This window comes from Gigantopelta aegis, chromosome 9, assembly GCF_016097555.1.
Source record: "Gigantopelta aegis isolate Gae_Host chromosome 9, Gae_host_genome, whole genome shotgun sequence".
Lineage (NCBI taxonomy): Eukaryota > Metazoa > Mollusca > Gastropoda > Neomphalida > Peltospiridae > Gigantopelta > Gigantopelta aegis.
The window spans coordinates 20,054,269-20,075,530 of record NC_054707.1 but is presented as its reverse complement, the minus strand read 5'-3'; the positions used below and the strand labels follow the sequence as shown (position 1 = coordinate 20,075,530).

General features: G+C 37.6%; 1 protein-coding gene across 1 annotated transcript in view; it reads left to right on the top strand.

Annotated features, from left to right (window-relative positions):
* LOC121381981 overlaps positions 1-6,126 on the top strand; it is a 34,685-nt gene extending 28,559 nt beyond the window's left edge. The window contains exons 4-5 of the mRNA XM_041511432.1: positions 2,538-2,670; positions 5,213-6,126. Of these exons, the coding sequence (XP_041367366.1) occupies positions 2,538-2,670; positions 5,213-5,223 (144 nt within the window). The 3' untranslated portion in view covers positions 5,224-6,126. The remainder of the gene's footprint in view (positions 1-2,537; positions 2,671-5,212) is intronic.
* Positions 6,127-21,262: the final 15,136 nt, after the last annotated feature.

Below are 21,262 nucleotides of genomic sequence, written 5' to 3'. Positions count from 1 at the left end.
TAAAATAAACAGAATAAGATGATTTAAAGAAATTTTGTGAAAGGACGTCAGAATTGTATAAATTTGTAACCTTTAAATATAAACTGAGACACGTTTGTTTGTTTTGCTTAACGACACCACTAGAGCACATTGATTTATTAATTATTGGCTACTGAATGTCAAATATCTGGTAATATTTACATATAGTCTAAGAGAAGAAACCAGCTACAATAAAAATTTCTCATTAGTACTGCAGAAAGAATAGCACATACCACGGTTTTTGATATACCACTCGTGGTGTTCTGACTGAATCGAGAAATAGTCCAGTTGGCCCACCGACGGGTATCGATCCCAGACCGACCATGCATCAGGCGAGCGCTTTACCACTGAGCTACATCCTGCTTACAAACTGATACAAAAACACTGGATCGTTGAAGTATGACGTAAAATATTAGTTTACCAAAAACAGTATCATACGCAAATCTAATTAAGATATATAATCTGTTATCATCATAGCTGTCTAGCCTTTTCCTTGTCAACGTCATATTTTATTGGCAGGCGGTAAGACTTCGTAATAAAATCATCGTCAGGCTAGTTATGTAATTACATTTATTTCTACTGCCAATATCTAGAAGTGTTTTTCAAAAATGCTTGTCTGGTTAATGTCAGATATGAGCCGCTAGTCATATCGTGCGTAATAAAGGAAGTGTGTATAAAAGAATCAACGTAAACCAATCAGTACGAAGGGCAGATTCTATTGACTACGTTTTGGGTTTTTTTTAATAAATGATGTGGTATACAGACTTAAAGCCGCACACCCTAGTTCCATCCAGCGAAAATAAATTATAATTTGGTTAATCTACAAACCTGTAACACACTTAGATCACGTTTTTATCAAATGGAGTGAAAAAGCAGGTTTTATATCGATAAATACCATGGGAATCCCCATGTCCCAATTGCTTGAAATAATTTTGAAAGTTAGTATTCTGATGTCACCGGTAGAAGCACAACAATGCCTACGTCACGACAAATTTCACAGACTTGGGGTGCGTTCGTTTCACCTCTCCTGGACATGTTCCAACTGTTCTGTCCTGGTTGTATCCCCTCTCCAGATATCGTAAGACTTAGCAAAATTATTGGTTTTAAGGGTTTGTAACGTTTTGTATTGAGACACTTACTTGTCTGAACTTTATTGTTACTGAAAATGTTCACGAACTGTGAAGAAAAATCTCACAAATAAACAACAACAAATCGGATGTTCACTACGCGAACCGAGCACGAGAAAACAAACCGAACCAAAATGATAACGGTCACGTGATATACCAACGTCTGTGACATTAAAAATAGATTGGACCTCGCTTGCTTAACGGTTTTTTCTCGACAACACGTTTTGTGAAAAAATGCAAAAAATGCATTTCGTGGTTTTACAAACATCAGGATTACCAAAAAGCACTTCAGGTGAATGGAAATGTGTATTCTAAATAATAAAATGTAAGTAAAGTGCAATTTTATTTGTGAAAAATGGGGTTTAATAGCGAAAAACAACGCCGTAATGGTTAACAAATAAACGTAACTAGGGTGTGTCCCTTTAAAGATTAATTTCAATGTGTTATATGGCTTTCTTACACATCCGTTGGTGAGGATACCATGCGTTATGTTTGGTTACATATGTTACATACGTACGTGTGTTAACAATTTCAAGACATAAGATTGGCTGCTCCTAGGTGATGACCAGGTCACCAATGCCATACATCCAATGAAAAACAACATGGTGGAAATCGATTAGATTGTGACGTATGTGTGTGCCTGTGATTCGTAAGTCAGCTACAAGTGCAACGGCTGTAAATAACTTTTAATCGAAAAAGATGTAAAAATTTGCTTAAAACCTGGGTTTTTTAGAATATATAAGAAATAGACTAATACATTCGTGTCCGTTAGATACCATTTATCTCACAACTTGTTGTTTAAACACGTATCAAGCTCACTTTCGCTCGTTAGATACATTTTAAAACAACTCGTTGTGAGATAAATGGTATCTAACGGCCACTCATGTATTATTCTCTATTTAAATGTTGCGGCATATGGATTTAAATATGAATTTGTATGTGTTCTATGGAGTGAAATTTACATGTTTAAAGGTGAATTTTGATGCGTTTTTATATGGCTTTAAATTTTATGGCATATGGATTTAAATATGAATCTTGATGTGTTGTATGGACTTAAATTTTGGTGAATTCAATATGATTTTTGTTACTGATGTAAAGAAATTTTGTACCATAGTGATTTCAATATGACTTTTGTTACTGTACTGATATAAATATGAATTTTTGTACCATAGTGATTTCAATATGACTTTTGTTACTGTACTAATATAAATATGAATTTTTGTACCATAGTGATTTAAATATGACTTTTATTACTATATTGATATAAATATTAATTTTTATACCACAAGGATTTAAATATGACTTTTGTTGCTATACTGATATAGATATGAAATGTTTTACCATAGTGGTTTAGATATGAGTTTTGATGTTGTATTCTGATTTCTGTTCCAGTTGGTCCAGGAAGGGCGATTAAGCAGTGCTATCCTGGACGGCGCCAAGAAGCCCATGGACAAGCGGGCGTATATGGGCATCTGCATGAAGAGAACCCAGAACAACGAGTTCTTCCCAGTGCCCTGCATTCGAGGTAAATATGACGAGTACGATTATCAGGGTGAGAACAGAGAACAATGAGTTCTTCCCAGTGCCCTGTATTCGAGGTAAATATGACGAGTACGATTATTATCAGTGTGAGAACAGAGAACAACGAGTTCTTCCCAGTGTCCTGCATTCGAGGTAAATATGACGAGTACGAGTATCAGTGTGAGAACCCAGAACAACGAGTTCTTCCCAGTGCCCTGCATTCGAGGTAAATATGACGAGTACGATTATCAGTGTGAGAACCCAGAACAACGAGTTCTTCCCAGTGCCCTGTATTCGAGGTAAATATGACGAGTACGATTATTATTAGGGTGGGAAAACAGAACAATGAGTTCTTCCCAGTGCGCTGCATTCGAGGTAAATATGACGAGTACGATTATTATCAGGGTGGGAAAACAGAACAATGAGTTCTTCCCAATGCGCTGTATTCGAGGTAAATATGACGAGTACGATTATTATCAGTGTGAGAACACAGAATAACGAGTTCTTCCCAGTGCGCTGCATTCGAGGTAAATATGACGAGTACGATTATTATCAGGGTGGGAAAACAGAACAATGAGTTCTTCCCAATGCGCTGTATTCGAGGTAAATATGACGAGTACGATTATTATCAGTGTTAGAACACAGAATAACGAGTTCTTCCCAGTGCGCTGCATTCGAGGTAAATATGACGAGTACGATTATTATCAGGGTGGGAAAACAGAACAATGAGTTCTTCCCAATGCGCTGTATTCGAGGTAAATATGACGAGTACGATTATTATCAGTGTGAGAACACAGAATAACGAGTTCTTCCTAGTGCGCTGCATTCGAGGTAAATATGACGAGTACGATTATTATCAGGGTGGGAAAACAGAACAATGAGTTCTTCCCAATGCGCTGTATTCGAGGTAAATATGACGAGTACGATTATTATCAGTGTGAGAACACAGAACAACGAGTTCTTCCCAGTGCCCTGCATTCGAGGTAAATATGACGAGTACGAGTATCATTGTGAGAACCCAGAACAACGAGTTCTTCCCAGTGCCCTGCATTCGAGGTAAATATGACGAGTACGATTATCAGTGTGAGAACCCAGAACAACGAGTTCTTCCCAGTGCGCTGTATTCGAGGTAAATATGACGAGTACGATTATTATCAGTGTGAGAACCCAGAACAACGAGTTCTTCCCAGTGCGCTGTATTCGAGGTAAATATGACGAGTACGATTATCAGTGTGAGAACATAGAACAATGAGTTCTTCCCAATGCCCTCCATTCGAGGTAAATATAACGAGTACGATTATGAAGGTGAAAGTTCTGGTGATGATACTGATATCATCGATGATGATGATGATGATGATGATGATGAAGATGATGATGATGATTGTAATGGTCGGGGTGGTGATGATGATGATAATAATTATGATGATGATGATGATTTGGGCGGTTGTGATGAAGATCATGATGATGATTCAAATGGTGGTGATAATGATGGTGATGATGATGATGATGATAATGATGATCATCATCATCATCATTATATATGTATTTGCAAGTTTAAGGCCTATATCCAAAAATGTCGTCGTGATTGCAAACACAAGGACAACATTATTGCACTGTAGTGAGTGTTAAAATGACACTTGGTAAGTGTTCTCATTTTTTTATATCCTGCTTTTTAAAAATATGTATTCACAGATACTCTGTTTGCAATTATATCCAACACACTCCCAGAGAAAAATGGCAGATATCGGGTTTCTGAAGGGGGTGGGGGGGGGGAGGGCAAGGTGATATTTACACCTAGGAGTAAATTAAACACCAGCTGAATTGTATCGCAGTGAAAAAGGCTTGAAGTAGTTGTCGGTGCCGACGCAGTTTAATTTTCTTCTCTTTTTTTTTTTCTCTTTTTTTTAACGACACCACAAGAGCACGTTGATTTATTAATTATCGGCCACCGGATGTCAAACATTTGGTAATTTCGACATACAGTCCCAGGGAGGAAACCCGCTACAGTTTTCTATTAGTAGCAAGGGATCTTTTATATGCACCATCCCACAGAAAGGCTAGCACATACCACGGCCTTTGATATACCAGTCGTGATGCACTGGATGGAGCGAGAAATAGCCCATTGGACCCACCGACGGATCAATCGCAAACCGACCGCGCATCAAGCGAGTGCTTTACCACTGGGCTACGTCCAGTAAAAGCTCTCGCCTGATGCACGGTCGGTCTAGGATCGATCCTCGTCGAAGTAACCATTGGGCTATTTTTTGTTCCAGTCAGTGCACCATGACTGATATATCAAAGGCCGTGATATGTGCTATCCTGTCTGTGGGATGGTGCATATAAAAGATTCCTTGCTACTAATGGAGAAAAAAAATGTAGCATTATTTCTCTCTAAACCTATATATGTCAGAATTACCAAATGTTTGATAAATTAATAAATCAAAGTGTTCTTGAACTTGCTAAAAACTTTAACTTTTTTTTACCTGAATGCTGGATCTGAAAGTGTGCTTGTACTAACTGAATGTCTTTCGTTTTTCTGTTTTCAGACTACAAGTGAATGTTGCGGTGAAATAGTCCCAGGACATCGTATTAACCTGTACATGTACTTAACTCTGATGTGTCTCTCCTTTGTTTCCGTTTGACATGCCATAATTAAAACTCACACACTGTGAATTTAAATTCTCTGGACAGAAAACAAAAATGGAATCCAGTGTGTTGCTATTAACTACAGAATAAATATTAAATAACATTTTTGCAGGCCAATGAGCGTAAGTCACCAGGAACCATCTTGTTTGACGCCATTTTGTTTGACGCCATTTTGTTTCACAAGTCAACTAGTAACTTTACCTGCAATTTTTCTTTTAACGAATGTGATTCTGGTTGTGTGGGTTTTTTTCTAATACTGGTACGCAGACTTAAATATTACACGTATTTGATAAACAAAATAATCATTTTTAAAAATCCACTTTTTGTGTATTATTTACAAATTCTTAACAAAATATTGAAAATAATATTTCTTCAAATAGACTGAAGCTAGCTGGATACGTCTGCAACGATCAAATGATAAAAGCGTAGTATTTTGAATGTTTAGAATGATTTTTTTATTAGATATTTTTGTATGACTTACTTTAAACGACATGGTTAAAGAATTAAATAAATTAAAATAATAATGGATATTGCTATTCATACACTTGACATCTATAGGTTATTCATGCATATCACAATACAGTTTATTTGATTATTTATTACATGTATATATCGCATAGCATCTTGTATAATAAGAACTTTTATTAGCTACATTACTTCTCAATGATCAGTGTCAGTCAAGGAAATTTATTATGTTAAGTAGGAATATTCAGGGGAGGGTCATTAATAAAATATCTCTTTTCTTTTAATATCAGTATTCCATTTATGTTCTCACTGTTATATCTCTACAACGTAAATAAAAATCTCCAACTAACGAAGACTACTTTTATTATTTATTTATTATACTGTTTTTCTTGTTGATACACAATATATATGCTTTACAACATAAATATTATTTTTATAATTATTATTCCTTTTTTTTTTTTTTTTTTTTTTTTTTACCCTGTACATTCATTAATGCCCTTTTCTGTTCGTGAGTTTCTGTGGATAGCACAATTATACAGCTCACCGGTAAAAAGTCTTAGGCCCAAAACACACCGAAGCTAGGTCTGGGTCTGGGTCTGGCGAGTATGGTACCAGTCGAAAATAAAACGCACTGAACACCCACGCCCACCAAACCCATCTCTTCTGTCCCGGACCTAGTCATTGGTGAAGTCGGAGATTGTGCCCAGGGGAAACGTGCTTGAACCTTAATTGAATATATGTTACCCAATCCAAAATGCACTGAATCGAATGTGACAAAAATACTCCGCGCCTGTGCTGACGCAAACTACAGATCTGGCACCAGATGACATACTCAATATTTGCACACTGCCAGACTGGTAACTGGAGCCTGTGCAAGTGGTATTTTAATTTAATTTGTTTGTCTTAATAAACAACGGGAAATATATCAAGTAGGACTCTGATATTTATTGTTGGTATTTATAGAAGAAAATAAATCTAAAGATATGAATGCAGTTAATATAGATTTATATTGGAAACTAGTAACAGTTACAGACCCAGACGTCAAAATACACCAGACGCCAGACCCAGATCCAGAACCAGACCCAAACTCAGACCCAGACCCAGACCCAGACCCAGACCTAGCTTTGGTGTGTTTTGGGCCTTACAGAGATACGCTGAGGCACAAGATCGATCCTTCTTGGTTCATCGACTGAATATTTCCCGTTCCAACCCACGCTCTACGATCGCTGTATTAAAATAAAAATATCCCAATAAACTTACCCAGCTGCTACTGATAGGAATGGCGAAAATGTGTAGCAGCTGTATTTTTAAGCCAGTTACCACACCCGTTTTACCGTTTTGTCTTTTGAATTCCATTTCGCAGCTCTGCTTAAATTGTTTTGCTGTCTAACTCCACACTGCAGTCCTTGGTCTAGATAGCTGTGCCCAAAAAAAAGCAAACAAAAACAAAACAAAACAAACAAACAAACAAACAAACAAACACTGCCGCCACATGTAACTTTTGCCAAAGACTATTTCATTTAAGTTTTCATTTATTTTCGTGCTTTTATCAAACTTGCTTTCAGGGAAATATGACCTTAGCTAACTGGGGCCCCATTTAACGAAGCGATCTTTGCGCTAAGATTAATACCTTTTGCATTTAAGGTGATAAAGGCGCTAAAATCGCTTCGTAAAACTAGGCTCCAGACAAAATGATTATTTTTTGGCTTGCGCTTTCTAAGATATAATTACTTAAATTATTAAAATCCCACTCCCCTATTAGGTGTAATTTTCTAAATTGTCCATTAGTATTCTGTTTTGGACCAGACCACTGGCTATCCAGAGGCCGGGCCCGGGATGGACATGCCCAAAACCTACCCCCCCCCCCTCTCTCTCTCTCTCTCTCTCTCTCTCTCTCTCTCTCTCTCTCTCTCTCTCTCTCTCTCTCTCTCTCGCTCTGTGTCTCTCTGTCTGTATGTTTCTCTCTATGTCTCTGTCTCTCTGTCTCTGTCTGTCTCTCTCTCTCTCTTTCTCTCTATCTCAGGACAAAGGTTAACGGCTAGTGGTTAATTACATTTCATTTTAACTTATTTTCGCGCTTTTATCAAATTAAGGTTCAAGCACGCTGTCATGGGCACACACCTCAACTATCTGGGCTGTCTGTCCAGGACTGGGTTAGTTGTTAGTGGTTAGTTAGAGAGGTGTGGGAGCCGGTACGGGCTGCGAACCCTGTACCTACCAGCCTTATGTCCGATGGCTCAACCACGACACCACCGAGGTTAATATTACAAAAATCCATGTTACTATTTTCGTCAAAGCGATTGGATTTGGTGGTATATGACATCAAATTGGAAGAAGAAACTTTTCTTCTTTACTCTAATCTACACGTGGTTGGATGTTTTCTAAAAAAAAATTAAATTTAAAAAGATGTACCCTCCTCCACACACGCACTTGTTTTAAAAACTTTTTTCTGCGCGTGGTTGGTATTGAAAATTATTTTAAAATTTTAAAATATGTTTCCTCCTCCACAGTTCTAAAATATTAGGGCAATTTATTTGATATTTTCCAGTGATGAAATTGGATGAAAGAAAAACAGGAAAGCTGGTATACACTTTCATATAAATTATTGAGTCGTACTTTGTATAGGTTTTGCATAATGCAAGCTCTACCCCGATTTGACATTTGAATCAAATGAATGTTTCATAGTTCCTGAAATTCCACAAATAACATATCGGTAAAATACGCATTAAAGGGACATTCCTGAATTTGCTGCAATTTTTAAGACGTTATCGACTAACAGAGACTTTTTAACGATTGTAATTACATATCAAATATATTTTTCTGCATAAAATATTAGTGACTGTATATTAAACGTGTTTCTGATCGTTCTAATATTTGTACTTAGTCAAATGTCATTTTATTTCCAAAAATATAATTCTTTCGTACGTACGAAATTATTTGAAGACAAATTCCAGTTTGGGCTTCTTATAAATACTAAGACAACCGGAAAGACATTGAATATACAAACACTGATATTCTAAACAAAAAAATATATTTAATATGTAAGTTTGATCGTAGAAATATTTTGTTAGTCCGAAAAATCTTACAATGCAGCAAACTCAAGACTGTCCCTTTAAGGAATCGTCACACGATACGATACGAATGGCTCTTATGAGACTAACCACCGGACGAGTTGATTGTGACAAGCCGACATTGTGATTTTATCCGCTGCTAGTCTGCTATGATATCGGCTATTTTCATTCGAGACACTCGTGTTGTGTGGCGTCGCCTTTATAGACAAGTCTGTGTAGTGGTCATACGCCTCCCCATTGTGCCACTAAACTTTGCTCTGAGTGGCAGCCAGTGCCAGGATGCAAGCCCAGTCTCTACCAGCCTTATATCCAATGGCTTAAGCTGTACACCACCGAGGCCGGTTCTGTGTGTTTCTGAATGTCTTGCTATGATTTATATTCAATATTCCCATTAATAACAGTCTGTTGGAAAGTGCATAAAAAAGATTCCTTCTGTTATTGGAAATTATTGGCGGACACAGAGTGGGGCACAGAGGTTCCGTGATCCCTACCCCCCCCCCCCCCCCCCTTTTAACGACCTTTTTTGTATTTAAAATTCATCATCCACAATATATAACATAAAATTCACCAGAAAACGCGTCTCTGAAAACCTTTATTTTTTAAATTTTCCGGGCAGCATGTCCCCCGGATCCTCGCTTCCTTATGGAGTTCGACATAATATCTGTATGTGCGTGGGTGGGGTGGGTGGGTGTGTTTATGTGTGTTCATCGACTGAATATTTCCCGTTCCAACCCACGCTCTACGATCGCTGTATTAAAATAAAAATATCCCAATAAACTTACCCAGCTGCTACTGATAGGAATGGCGAAAATGTGTAGCAGCTGTATTTTTAAGCCAGTTACCACACCCGTTTTACCGTTTTGTCTTTTGAATTCCATTTCGCAGCTCTGCTTAAATTGTTTTGCTGTCTAACTCCACATTGCAGTCCTTGGTCTAGATAGCTGTGCCCAAAAAAAAGCAAACAAAAACAAAACAAAACAAACAAACAAACAAACAAACAAACACTGCCGCCACATGTAACTTTTGTCAAAGACTATTTCATTTAAGTTTTCATTTATTTTCGTGCTTTTATCAAACTTGCTTTCAGGGAAATATGACCTTAGCTAACTGGGGCCCCATTTAACGAAGCGATCTTTGCGCTAAGATTAATACCTTTTGCATTTAAGGTGATAAAGGCGCTAAAATCGCTTCGTAAAACTAGGCTCCAGACAAAATGATTATTTTTTGGCTTGCGCTTTCTAAGATATAATTACTTAAATTATTAAAATCCCACTCCCCTATTAGGTGTAATTTTCTAAATTGTCCATTAGTATTCTGTTTTGGACCAGACCACTGGCTATCCAGAGGCCGGGCCCGGGATGGACATGCCCAAAACCTAACCCCCCCCCCCCCCCCCTCTCTCTCTCTCTCTCTCTCTCTCTCTCTCTCTCTCTCTCTCTCTCTCTCTCTCTCTCTCTCGCTCTGTGTCTCTCTGTCTGTATGTTTCTCTCTATGTCTCTGTCTCTCTGTCTCTGTCTGTCTCTCTCTTTCTCTCTATCTCAGGACAAAGGTTAACGGCTAGTGGTTAATTACATTTCATTTTAACTTATTTTCGCGCTTTTATCAAATTAAGGTTCAAGCACGCTGTCATGGGCACACACCTCAACTATCTGGGCTGTCTGTCCAGGACTGGGTTAGTTGTTAGTGGTTAGTTAGAGAGGTGTGGGAGCCGGTACGGGCTGCGAACCCTGTACCTACCAGCCTTATGTCCGATGGCTCAACCACGACACCACCGAGGTTAATATTACAAAAATCCATGTTACTATTTTCGTCAAAGCGATTGGATTTGGTGGTATATGACATCAAATTGGAAGAAGAAACTTTTCTTCTTTACTCTAATCTACACGTGGTTGGATGTTTTCTAAAAAAAAATTAAATTTAAAAAGATGTACCCTCCTCCACACACGCACTTGTTTTAAAAACTTTTTTCTGCGCGTGGTTGGTATTGAAAATTATTTTAAAATTTTAAAATATGTTTCCTCCTCCACAGTTCTAAAATATTAGGGCAATTTATTTGATATTTTCCAGTGATGAAATTGGATGAAAGAAAAACAGGAAAGCTGGTATACACTTTCATATAAATTATTGAGTCGTACTTTGTATAGGTTTTGCATAATGCAAGCTCTACCCCGATTTGACATTTGAATCAAATGAATGTTTCATAGTTCCTGAAATTCCACAAATAACATATCGGTAAAATACGCATTAAAGGGACATTCCTGAATTTGCTGCAATTTTTAAGACGTTATCGACTAACAGAGACTTTTTAACGATTGTAATTACATATCAAATATATTTTTCTGCATAAAATATTAGTGACTGTATATTAAACGTGTTTCTGATCGTTCTAATATTTGTACTTAGTCAAATGTCATTTTATTTCCAAAAATATAATTCTTTCGTACGTACGAAATTATTTGAAGACAAATTCCAGTTTGGGCTTCTTATAAATACTAAGACAACCGGAAAGACATTGAATATACAAACACTGATATTCTAAACAAAAAAATATATTTAATATGTAAGTTTGATCGTAGAAATATTTTGTTAGTCCGAAAAATCTTACAATGCAGCAAACTCAAGACTGTCCCTTTAAGGAATCGTCACACGATACGATACGAATGGCTCTTATGAGACTAACCACCGGACGAGTTGATTGTGACAAGCCGACATTGTGATTTTATCCGCTGCTAGTCTGCTATGATATCGGCTATTTTCATTCGAGACACTCGTGTTGTGTGGCGTCGCCTTTATAGACAAGTCTGTGTAGTGGTCATACGCCTCCCCATTGTGCCACTAAACTTTGCTCTGAGTGGTAGCCAGTGCCAGGATGCAAGCCCAGTCTCTACCAGCCTTATATCCAATGGCTTAAGCTGTACACCACCGAGGCCGGTTCTGTGTGTTTCTGAATGTCTTGCTATGATTTATATTCAATATTCCCATTAATAACAGTCTGTTGGAAAGTGCATAAAAAAGATTCCTTCTGTTATTGGAAATTATTGGCGGACACAGAGTGGGGCACAGAGGTTCCGTGATCCCTACCCCCCCCCCCCCCCCCCTTTTAACGACCTTTTTTGTATTTAAAATTCATCATCCACAATATATATCATAAAATTCACCAGAAAACGCGTCTCTGAAAACCTTTATTTTTTAAATTTTCCGGGCAGCATGTCCTCCGGATCCTCGCTTCCTTATGGAGTTCGACATAATATCTATATGTGCGTGGGTGGTATGTGTGTGTGTTGATATGTAAGTATATGTAATTTAATATGTATATGTAATGTAATATGTATGTATATGTATATGTAGACTTTGGGCGGTGGGAATGGCTGACTGAGATCAATGGCGCAAGCAAAGTTTCTAGGGAGTTCGGGGTATGCTCCCCCCGTAAAATTTTCAAAACCAGATGTCCTGAAATGCAATTTTCTGCATTCTACAAGTAAAATTCATCTCTGCCTTAAGATTTACTACCAATAATATTTTTTATTCAGAATTAGCTCCGTAGTTCCCGTATGAATGAATGTTTAAAGACACCCCAGCACGAAAAATACATTGGCTATTGGTTATTAAAACAAAGGTAAAAAAAAATAACGACACCACTAGAGCACATTGATTTGTTAATCATCGGCTATTGGGCGTCAAACATATGGTCATTTTGACAAAATCATAGAGGAGACCCACTACATGTTTCCATTAGTAGCAAGGGATCTTTTATATGCACATCACAGACAGGATTGCATATACCACTGCCTTTGATATACCAGTCGTGGTGCACTGGCTGAAACGAGAAATAGCCCAGTAGGGCCACCGACGGGGATTGATCCCAAACTGACTGCGCATCAAGCGAGCGCTTTACCACTGGCCTACGTCCCACCCTTCTAAAACAAAGGTAAATGTGTAAATAAAGTGATGCTCAACATCAATATAAAAATTCAAGTATATACATAGTCACCTAATTCAGTGGTAAGAGCACACTTTGACGCACGGTAGGTAGCTGGATCGATTCTCCTCGATGGAACCATTAGCAGTTTCCCCGCTCTATCCAATGCTTCATTACAAATGTATTTCTATATTTCCGCTGACCAGTAGAGCTGACACCGAGCAAAAAAACGTCCGCCAGACTGGTTTATGCGCTTCAAGTTAAACCAAATGGTCACGTCGGGAACTAATCAAATAGTTCGCGGACGTTAGCGAAACGTTTGCTGACTGAACTTGGGGCTGGATGTAGTTCAACCTTTGAGTTAGAGCTTTTTTTCCTTTAAAATCTGTTTCTTTATTATTTTTAATAACACATACTAATAATACTCATACGTGTGTCGGGTAGAATTTAACTCTGTCGCTTGAGTGCTCGTTTGAGGTGCTTGTGTCGCAGGATCGAATCACTTCGGTTAAACTCGCTCTGGGTGGGCGCCGGTACTGGGCTGCGAACCCAGTATCTACTAGCCTTATGCCCGATGGCTTAACTATTCATTGTAAGTGAGAAAGAAAGAAAGAAAGAAAGAAAGAAAGAAAGAAAGACCTGGTGTTTGTTCGCAAAGACATCTTGTTAATTTCACAAGAATTAAAACAGTAATTCCGTAGAGTTAAATGGTTTAGTTGGCCGGGATTGGTGTGAAAAAAAAAAAAAAAAAATCACATGGAAATCAATTAACTTTTGTTTCTTTTCTTTTTTAAATTAATGATGTTGAATTCATTATTCCACCCAGTTATCTCTCAGCAAGGATTCCTTGAGCTGTGCCAGCAGCACACACTTCGGTGGATTAATCAGCTTTGACATGTACCGTTAACGTTTCTTTGTTCTCTTTAATTTACTAATTTACTTAGAACGTTTTGTGGAGTTTTTCCTGTTTGAGAAACATAATAAAGAGACAACAAAGCTGTTTCAACAGACTGGATTTAAAAAAGGAAGAAGCCAATATCAGATTAAAAGATTAAGTGAAAAGACCTTCTTGAACTTATTGAAATCCTAGAAGCGAAAACCAAAATCGGATAGTCTGGACTGAACTGAACTGTATTTACACCCAGGCCGTAGTCTACGGCATATGATGACACATACAGCAGTCAATATAATTGTAACAAGATGGTGGGTGTACATAAATGTACATAAATACAAAAATACACAAAAAGTACACAGAATATCAGCCAGAGGATCTGAAAGTATTCATAATTAGACTACAAAATATAGAAAGTTTTCTAAGGACCCAAGCTTTTTTAGAGTTAAATAATGTATACAATTTATATATATTTGGTTTAGACTGACAGACAGATGGTAAGCAACGATTTCTGTTATTCTTGAAAAACATACAAGTAAATATATAATGAAACTCATCTCCGATATCGTAATTATTACACAATTGACATATTCTATTTTGTAGTGGTACATTTTCCCATCTGCCCGTTTCAATTGGAAAATTATGGTTTATACTTGTTTATTTAACCCAAAAAGGTTTCTTAGTTTTCAAATCTATTCCGATTAAAAAATGTTGAAAAATAATAATAAAATAAAAATTGATGTATTTAATAACAGTGTTGAACTCTGCATCGTGAAGGAATTAGCGGTAGTGATAACTAAAATGTATGTAGTTCAGTCAATATACAAGATAGAATAACAAATGACCCCTTATATTAACGCTACTGGTCTCTACTGTCTATTCATAAAATGTCAAACAATGCAAATATTTTAATTAGTCAGCAAAGGTCCAAATGTTACCAATCTTGTCTTTTTTTTGGACAAACGTCTCTCTTATTTCTTCTTCTTATATCTTCCCATAATCTCTTTATAGAAAGGGGCAGATACCATAATATTGACAGGAATAATAGAATTTGTAGTCTGTGCAATATGAATGTAGTAGAAGACGAATATCACTTTGTTCTAGTGTGTCCTTTCTACAGTAACATAAGAGATAAATTATTAAACCTTTTTATTATAATAAACCATCAACATTTAAATTAACGCAACTGCTGTCCAGCGACAATTCAAAACAGCTAATTAAATTGTGCAAGTATTTGAACACTGCTACCACGCATAGAACAGACAACATTGATACATGACATATGCTATTATATTGTATATTATTGCTATGCATGTATTACCTATTTACTATAGAATTTTGATAATTGCAACCCGATGCTACATACCATTCCACGCAATGTGCACATTATATTATATATAATATATAAATATGTATGTATGTGTGTTACCTATTTCTATTAAATGCTGTTTATCAAGTCGTTTAAACACTTTTAGGCAAATAGAAGAAGAAAACTGGATTTAGTTAACTGGTTCCGACATAAACTATATAATGGCATGATTTTTGTGATATGGAAGTTTGTAAGAATTTCCGATGTTTAAAGGGACATACCCTAGATTTTAAACACTAAGGCATATTTTTCTCTATTAAGAGTCGTTTATGGTCACTGAAATCAAACATTACTTATATTTTATTGTTTAGATAATCCATTTCTGTTTAACCGAAGTGTTTCTGGTCATCCTGGTATATCTCATACCACAAACTGCATTTTTCATATTTTTAAAAACGCACGTGCGTCTGAGAAATAACAGTTATGGAGTAGAGTCTTAGTCTATTTTTAACGATATTTCACCGTTTCAACGTCACAGACTCTTGTTTTACTCTCTTGTATCGTTATCCAAATGTGCTACAGGTTTGTAACTTAACCAAACTTAGTGTTCATTTTTACGGGTTAAACTAGGATCTGCGCCTTTAAGGGTAGGGGAAACATAATGCCATATAAATCTAAACGGTTTAATGGTAGGATTATATATTACCACATAAACTGAAGGTAGTAGCATGAAGAAATGATTGATGTCCATTGCTACATGATTGGTTGATCAATTCCGTTCCAGCCAGTGCACCACGACAGGTATATTAAAGGCTGTGGTATGTGCTATCCTGCCCGCTGTGGCTGACTTAGGTTACTTCTATCAAAGTTGGTTGGAACGGGAAAAAACATAATGGGTGGGTGTTTGTCCATTAAGAGAAGTTGATCCTGTAGCCCATTAGAGTTCAAATAAGTTCAACCTCGTTCCAGTTCCTGAAATAAAAACCACAGACGTGCTAGAAACTGAATTTAGAAGTTTTCCAGTAGCAAAAATACGAGTTTTGGGTTAGTAGGCCGACTCAATGTTAAATAGGATGAATCCTGGTCAAGGCTTTAATCAAATTAATATGTTTAAACACGGGTCAGCAAAAATTAATTTGGACCAGCCCTGTTTGCATAAGCCATTAAACAAAATCAGCAGATATTGAAATTCATGGACATAAGCTACTTATCTTGGAGTGGATTATACCGAGACGGCATGTGTTTTTAGCGATGTCTCATTTCTGTAATCAACTGACCACAAGTCTGCGAACCATCACGTCTTTGGAAGTTACTGGCGATATTTTAATCAGTTTGTGTGGAGACGTTTGAATTAGTTTTCCCTCGGACAAGATGACAGAAACCTTTTATAATCTAAAACAGACTAATCAGATGCCAAAAACTGCCACGGACACGAAGAAGAAGGACATGTTTTATTTAACGACGTACTCAACACATTTTATTTACGGTTATATGGCGTCAGACATATGGTTAAGGACCACACAGATATTGAGAGAGGAAACCCTATGTCGCCACTTCATGGGCTACTCTTTTCGATTAGCAGCAAGGGATCTTTTATAAGCACCATCCCACAGACAGGGTAGTACTTACCACGGCCTTTGATGTACCAGTCGTGGTGCACTGGCTGGAGCGAGAAATAGCGCAATGGGCCCACTGACGGCGATCGATCCCAAACCGACCGCGCATCAAGCGAGCGCTATACCTCTTGAAGTCAAAGAGACACAAGCGGAGCCATAGATTTGTATCCTCTTTTGATTTTTTTTTTTAAAACACGAAACGCTAATATAGACAAAGGTGAATCCGGGAAGTATTTTAGAGAGAAAACCAGGGGGAAAGGGCAAATGGACCGATTCCTAAAAAACAACAAAAAGGCACCCCAGTGAAATTTTGCAATCGTAAAATAGAAATTGCAAATAAATTATTAAAAAGAGACACTTAAATTTGTTTTTAGGCGTAACAGGTTTCCCGATCCTCCCTTACATCTATCCATCTATCCTTGATAGAAGAAAATATATTTTAAATTTTGCATCTACTTTTCAAATAATAGTCTATGAAGTTCAAAAATAATTAAACAGATTTATTTTAGGCACGGAACACAATAACCGAGGTTTCGATCATTACGCTACTGAAATTGCAAATATGAATAGTGAAGAACGCCGAGGTACGGTGGGTCGTAAGATCGATCCCTCATCGTCCTTATTGGACTCATCGGGGATTCTCTCTTCCTCACGACTGGTATATAAAACAAAGTTAAAGTTTGTTTTATTTAACGATACCACTAGAGAACATTGATTTATTAAACATCGGCTATTGGAAGTAGAACATTTGGTAATTTCGATATAGTCTTAGAGGAAACACGCAACAGTTTTCCATTAGTAACAAGGAATCGTTTATATGCACCACCCCACAGACAGGATTGCATATACGACAGTCTTTGATATACCAGTCGTGGATTGCTCCTAGACAGATCGCACATCATATCAAAAATCGTGGTATTCCCCGACTGGTATATCAAAGATAGTAGTATACGATGCAAGCTATATTATTGTCAGATCTATGAAAGATGAATATCGTATTTGGTAATTTTGACATATAGTCTTAGAGAAAACCATTAGTAGCAAATGATCTTTTATATGCACCATCCCACAGACATGATAGTATATACCACGACTTTTGATATACCAGTCGTGATGCACTGGCTAGAACGAGAAATATCCCAGTGGGCCCACCGACGAGGATCGATCCTAGATCTAGACCGACCGCGCATCATCGTGGTATTCCACGATTGGTATATTAAAAGTAGTGGTACACGATGCCAGCTATATGATTGTCAGATGCATGAAAGCTATGTTTGTACTTCTATACAAATTTGTCTTTAAAAAATCAGAGAGCTGTAATAAATATATCTAAGTTTATCCATATGTCATGCTTAAACGTCAATCGATTGCTATATAAATGTGTTACCCGTTTTCCCCACCACAGCATTGCTAATTTTAATCTACGTGTCTTCACTTACTGTGTATTGTATTGTATTGTTCATTAATTTTCTTTATTATTATTTTTTTAATGTGTGTTCTTTGTTATGTGTATCGCCGTATCCCACGGCTGATATATCAAAGATCGCGGTATTCCACGACTGGTATATCATAGATCGCGGTATTCCACGACTGGTATATCATAGATCGCGGTATTCCCCGACTGGTATATCAAAGATTGTGATATTCCCCGACTGGTATATCAAAGATCGCGGTATTCCACGACTGATATATCATAGATCGCGGTATTCCCCGACTGGTATATCAAAGATCGCGGTATTCCACGACTGGTATATCAAAGATCGCGGTATTCCACGACTGGTATATCATAGATCGCGGTATTCCACGACTGGTATATCAAAGATTGCGATATTCCCCGACTGGTATATCAAAGATCGCGGTATTCCCGGACTGGTATATCATAGATCGCGGTATTCCACGACTGGTATATCATAGATCGCGGTATTCCACGACTGGTATAGCATAGATCGCGGTATTCCACGACTGGTATATCATAGATCGCGGTATTCCCGGACTGGTATATCACAGATCACTGTATTCCCCGACTGGTATATCAAAGATCGCGGTATTCTACGACTGGTATATCAAAGATCGCGGTATTCTACGACTGGTATATCAAAGATCGCGGTATTCCCCGACTGGTACATGTATATTATAGATCGTGGTACCGGTATTCTACGACTGGTATATCAAAGATATCGATATTCCACGACTGATATATTAAAGATAGTAATATTTCATGACTGGTGTATCAAAGATCGCGGTATGTTTTCAAAACCTTTGTGCTTTGCTTCCCATGGGTAGAGGTAGCTTAAGGGGCGTTTTTCATATGTGTGATTTTGTGCTCGGCGCGATATAATAGGGGAACGCGGAAAATGGACGCATCAAAAATTCGATTCTATGGTTATCAATATGATCGGGGCACCTGGTAAAAAATCTCGCATTTGGAAAGCTGCACTAAATGATACAACAGCGGGTTTCCTCTCTGAATCAAACTAACCATATCATAATATACCACACAGCATTAGTTTAGACGAGTGCTGAAATGTTAAACAAATAAGCCTTTCCTTTTCAAGTGCTTTAAATCTAATAAAATGTTTGATCCAATTTGATTGTACACACGAGACGACTTTTTTGTCTTACTCCGAGCGTTCAATACAATTTCATTTGTACTTGCAAGAAAAAAATTGAAAGCACCCAATCAGTTCATTTTCTTCACGATTGCAAAATAAAAAGTCGTGTTCCAAACTCAAGATCAATAGTGTAACAAAAGACGTTTCAAGAGAGAAAAAAGTTATTTGCAACAGGACCCCGTTTTACGACGCAATCGTAACGGTAAGACCACCTGAAATGCATAAAGTTCTACCATATGCACTTAAGGTGATCTTAGCTTCGTAAAACGGGACCTAGGACGATTAAAGACAGGTCCATATGTAAGGTATTTCGAAGAGAGAGAGAGAGAGAGAGAGAGAGAGAGAGAGAGAGAGAGAGAGAGAGAGAGAGAGAGAGGGAAGGAGGGAGGGAGGGAGAGAGAGAGGGAGGAAGAGAGAGAAGGGGAGGATGGGAGAGAGAGAGAGAGAGAGAGAGAGAGAGAGAGAGAGAGAGAGAGAGAGAGAGAGAGAGAGAGAGTGAGTTAAAGGTTTTTTGTTAAACAATACCACTAGAGCACATCGGCTATTGGATGTCAAGAAATTTATAATTTTGACATATAGTCTTAGTGATTGCAGGATAAAACTTATTACGCATGGTCATAATATGTTAGTCAAAGCATATTCTAATTTACAAATGCCACTTTATTAATTGGTCGTCAAAGAGGGTGGGGAGGGCTGGCGATAAAGAGGAGTTTTATATGAAAATCCAATCTGATTAAAATCACCTCCACTGGTCTAAAACTATTACCAGTGGAGCCAATTCCAATCACACTGATGAAAAACATGCATGTGTCCATCGTCAGAGGACACGTAAAGAAACGCGACTGACCAATAATGATTACACAACTATTTATTGCAGTCAGTATGTCGAGAAAATTTATACCAACAAATTCAATTTCATAATCTTTTTATTTTTATTTTTTTGGTTCCACACGTTATTGATATATAGGCATCGGGAAATACCAACAACGGGGGGTGGGTTCGGTGTGTGTGTGTGTGTGTGTATGTGTGTCTGTGTGTGTACATGGGGGGGGGGGGGGGGGGGGGGGGGGGGGGGGTTCGATGGGTTCGACCGAACCCCCCCCCCCCCCCCCGAAATCGCTTTTTTTTAATAATTTAATATATCTGACATTGATATCCGACATTATTATATTTACTCAACATAGAAATATATGCCCAATATCTCTGCAATCTATTTTGGAACCCCCCTTTTCAAAATCCTATGTATTGGAACCCCCCTTTTCAAAATCTTATGTACGCCCATGGTGTATGTGCATGTGTATGTGTGTATCTGTGTGTGTGTCTGTGTGTGTGTATCTGTGGATGTCTGTGTGCCTGTGCACACACACACACACATACACCTGTCGTTTTTACCGAATTTGAAAATTTCACACACGCGCGCGCGCGTCTCGTCCGCTTCCATGCTCTCTCGCTCTCTCTCTCTCGTTCATTTTGACTAGGTACGCACCTGAAAGATGGAGACTTTAATGAGATTTTACGAACAAGATAAAAGCCGTTTTCATTCTTAAAACAAACCATTTGGTTCTACATGTATTTTTCAAGCATCTTAACGGTTGACGGACGACACAGTATAATTAAATTTCCAGACAGAAGAAAGTTGGGAGTTGATATAAAACATTACCGCTAGCAGTACCAAAAACGCACATGGTAGCTTCGAGTCTTAACTTGATTTACTGGCAGCTGCTCGTAAAGTACATAACTTTCTAAAAGGAACTGCAGGGAACGTTACTTTAAAGGCATACTGTCACGGATTTATGGCACTTATTTCTCTAAAAATGAATAATAAATAAAAATTACATTAATTGTTGGAAACCAAATCTATCTATCGCATCACCTTAATTGAACCATGATGGAGTAAAATGCATGTCATCGCTCTCGGCAATTTTAATTTTTGAATTATAGACCATTGCCATAATTCAATAATTTTTACAAAATGTCATTAATAAATGGAGTATGGTGCTTACGAAGATGGTTGAATAAAGTACATTTAGGGACAAATCAAATTATTTTTGTTCAGGTAATACTTT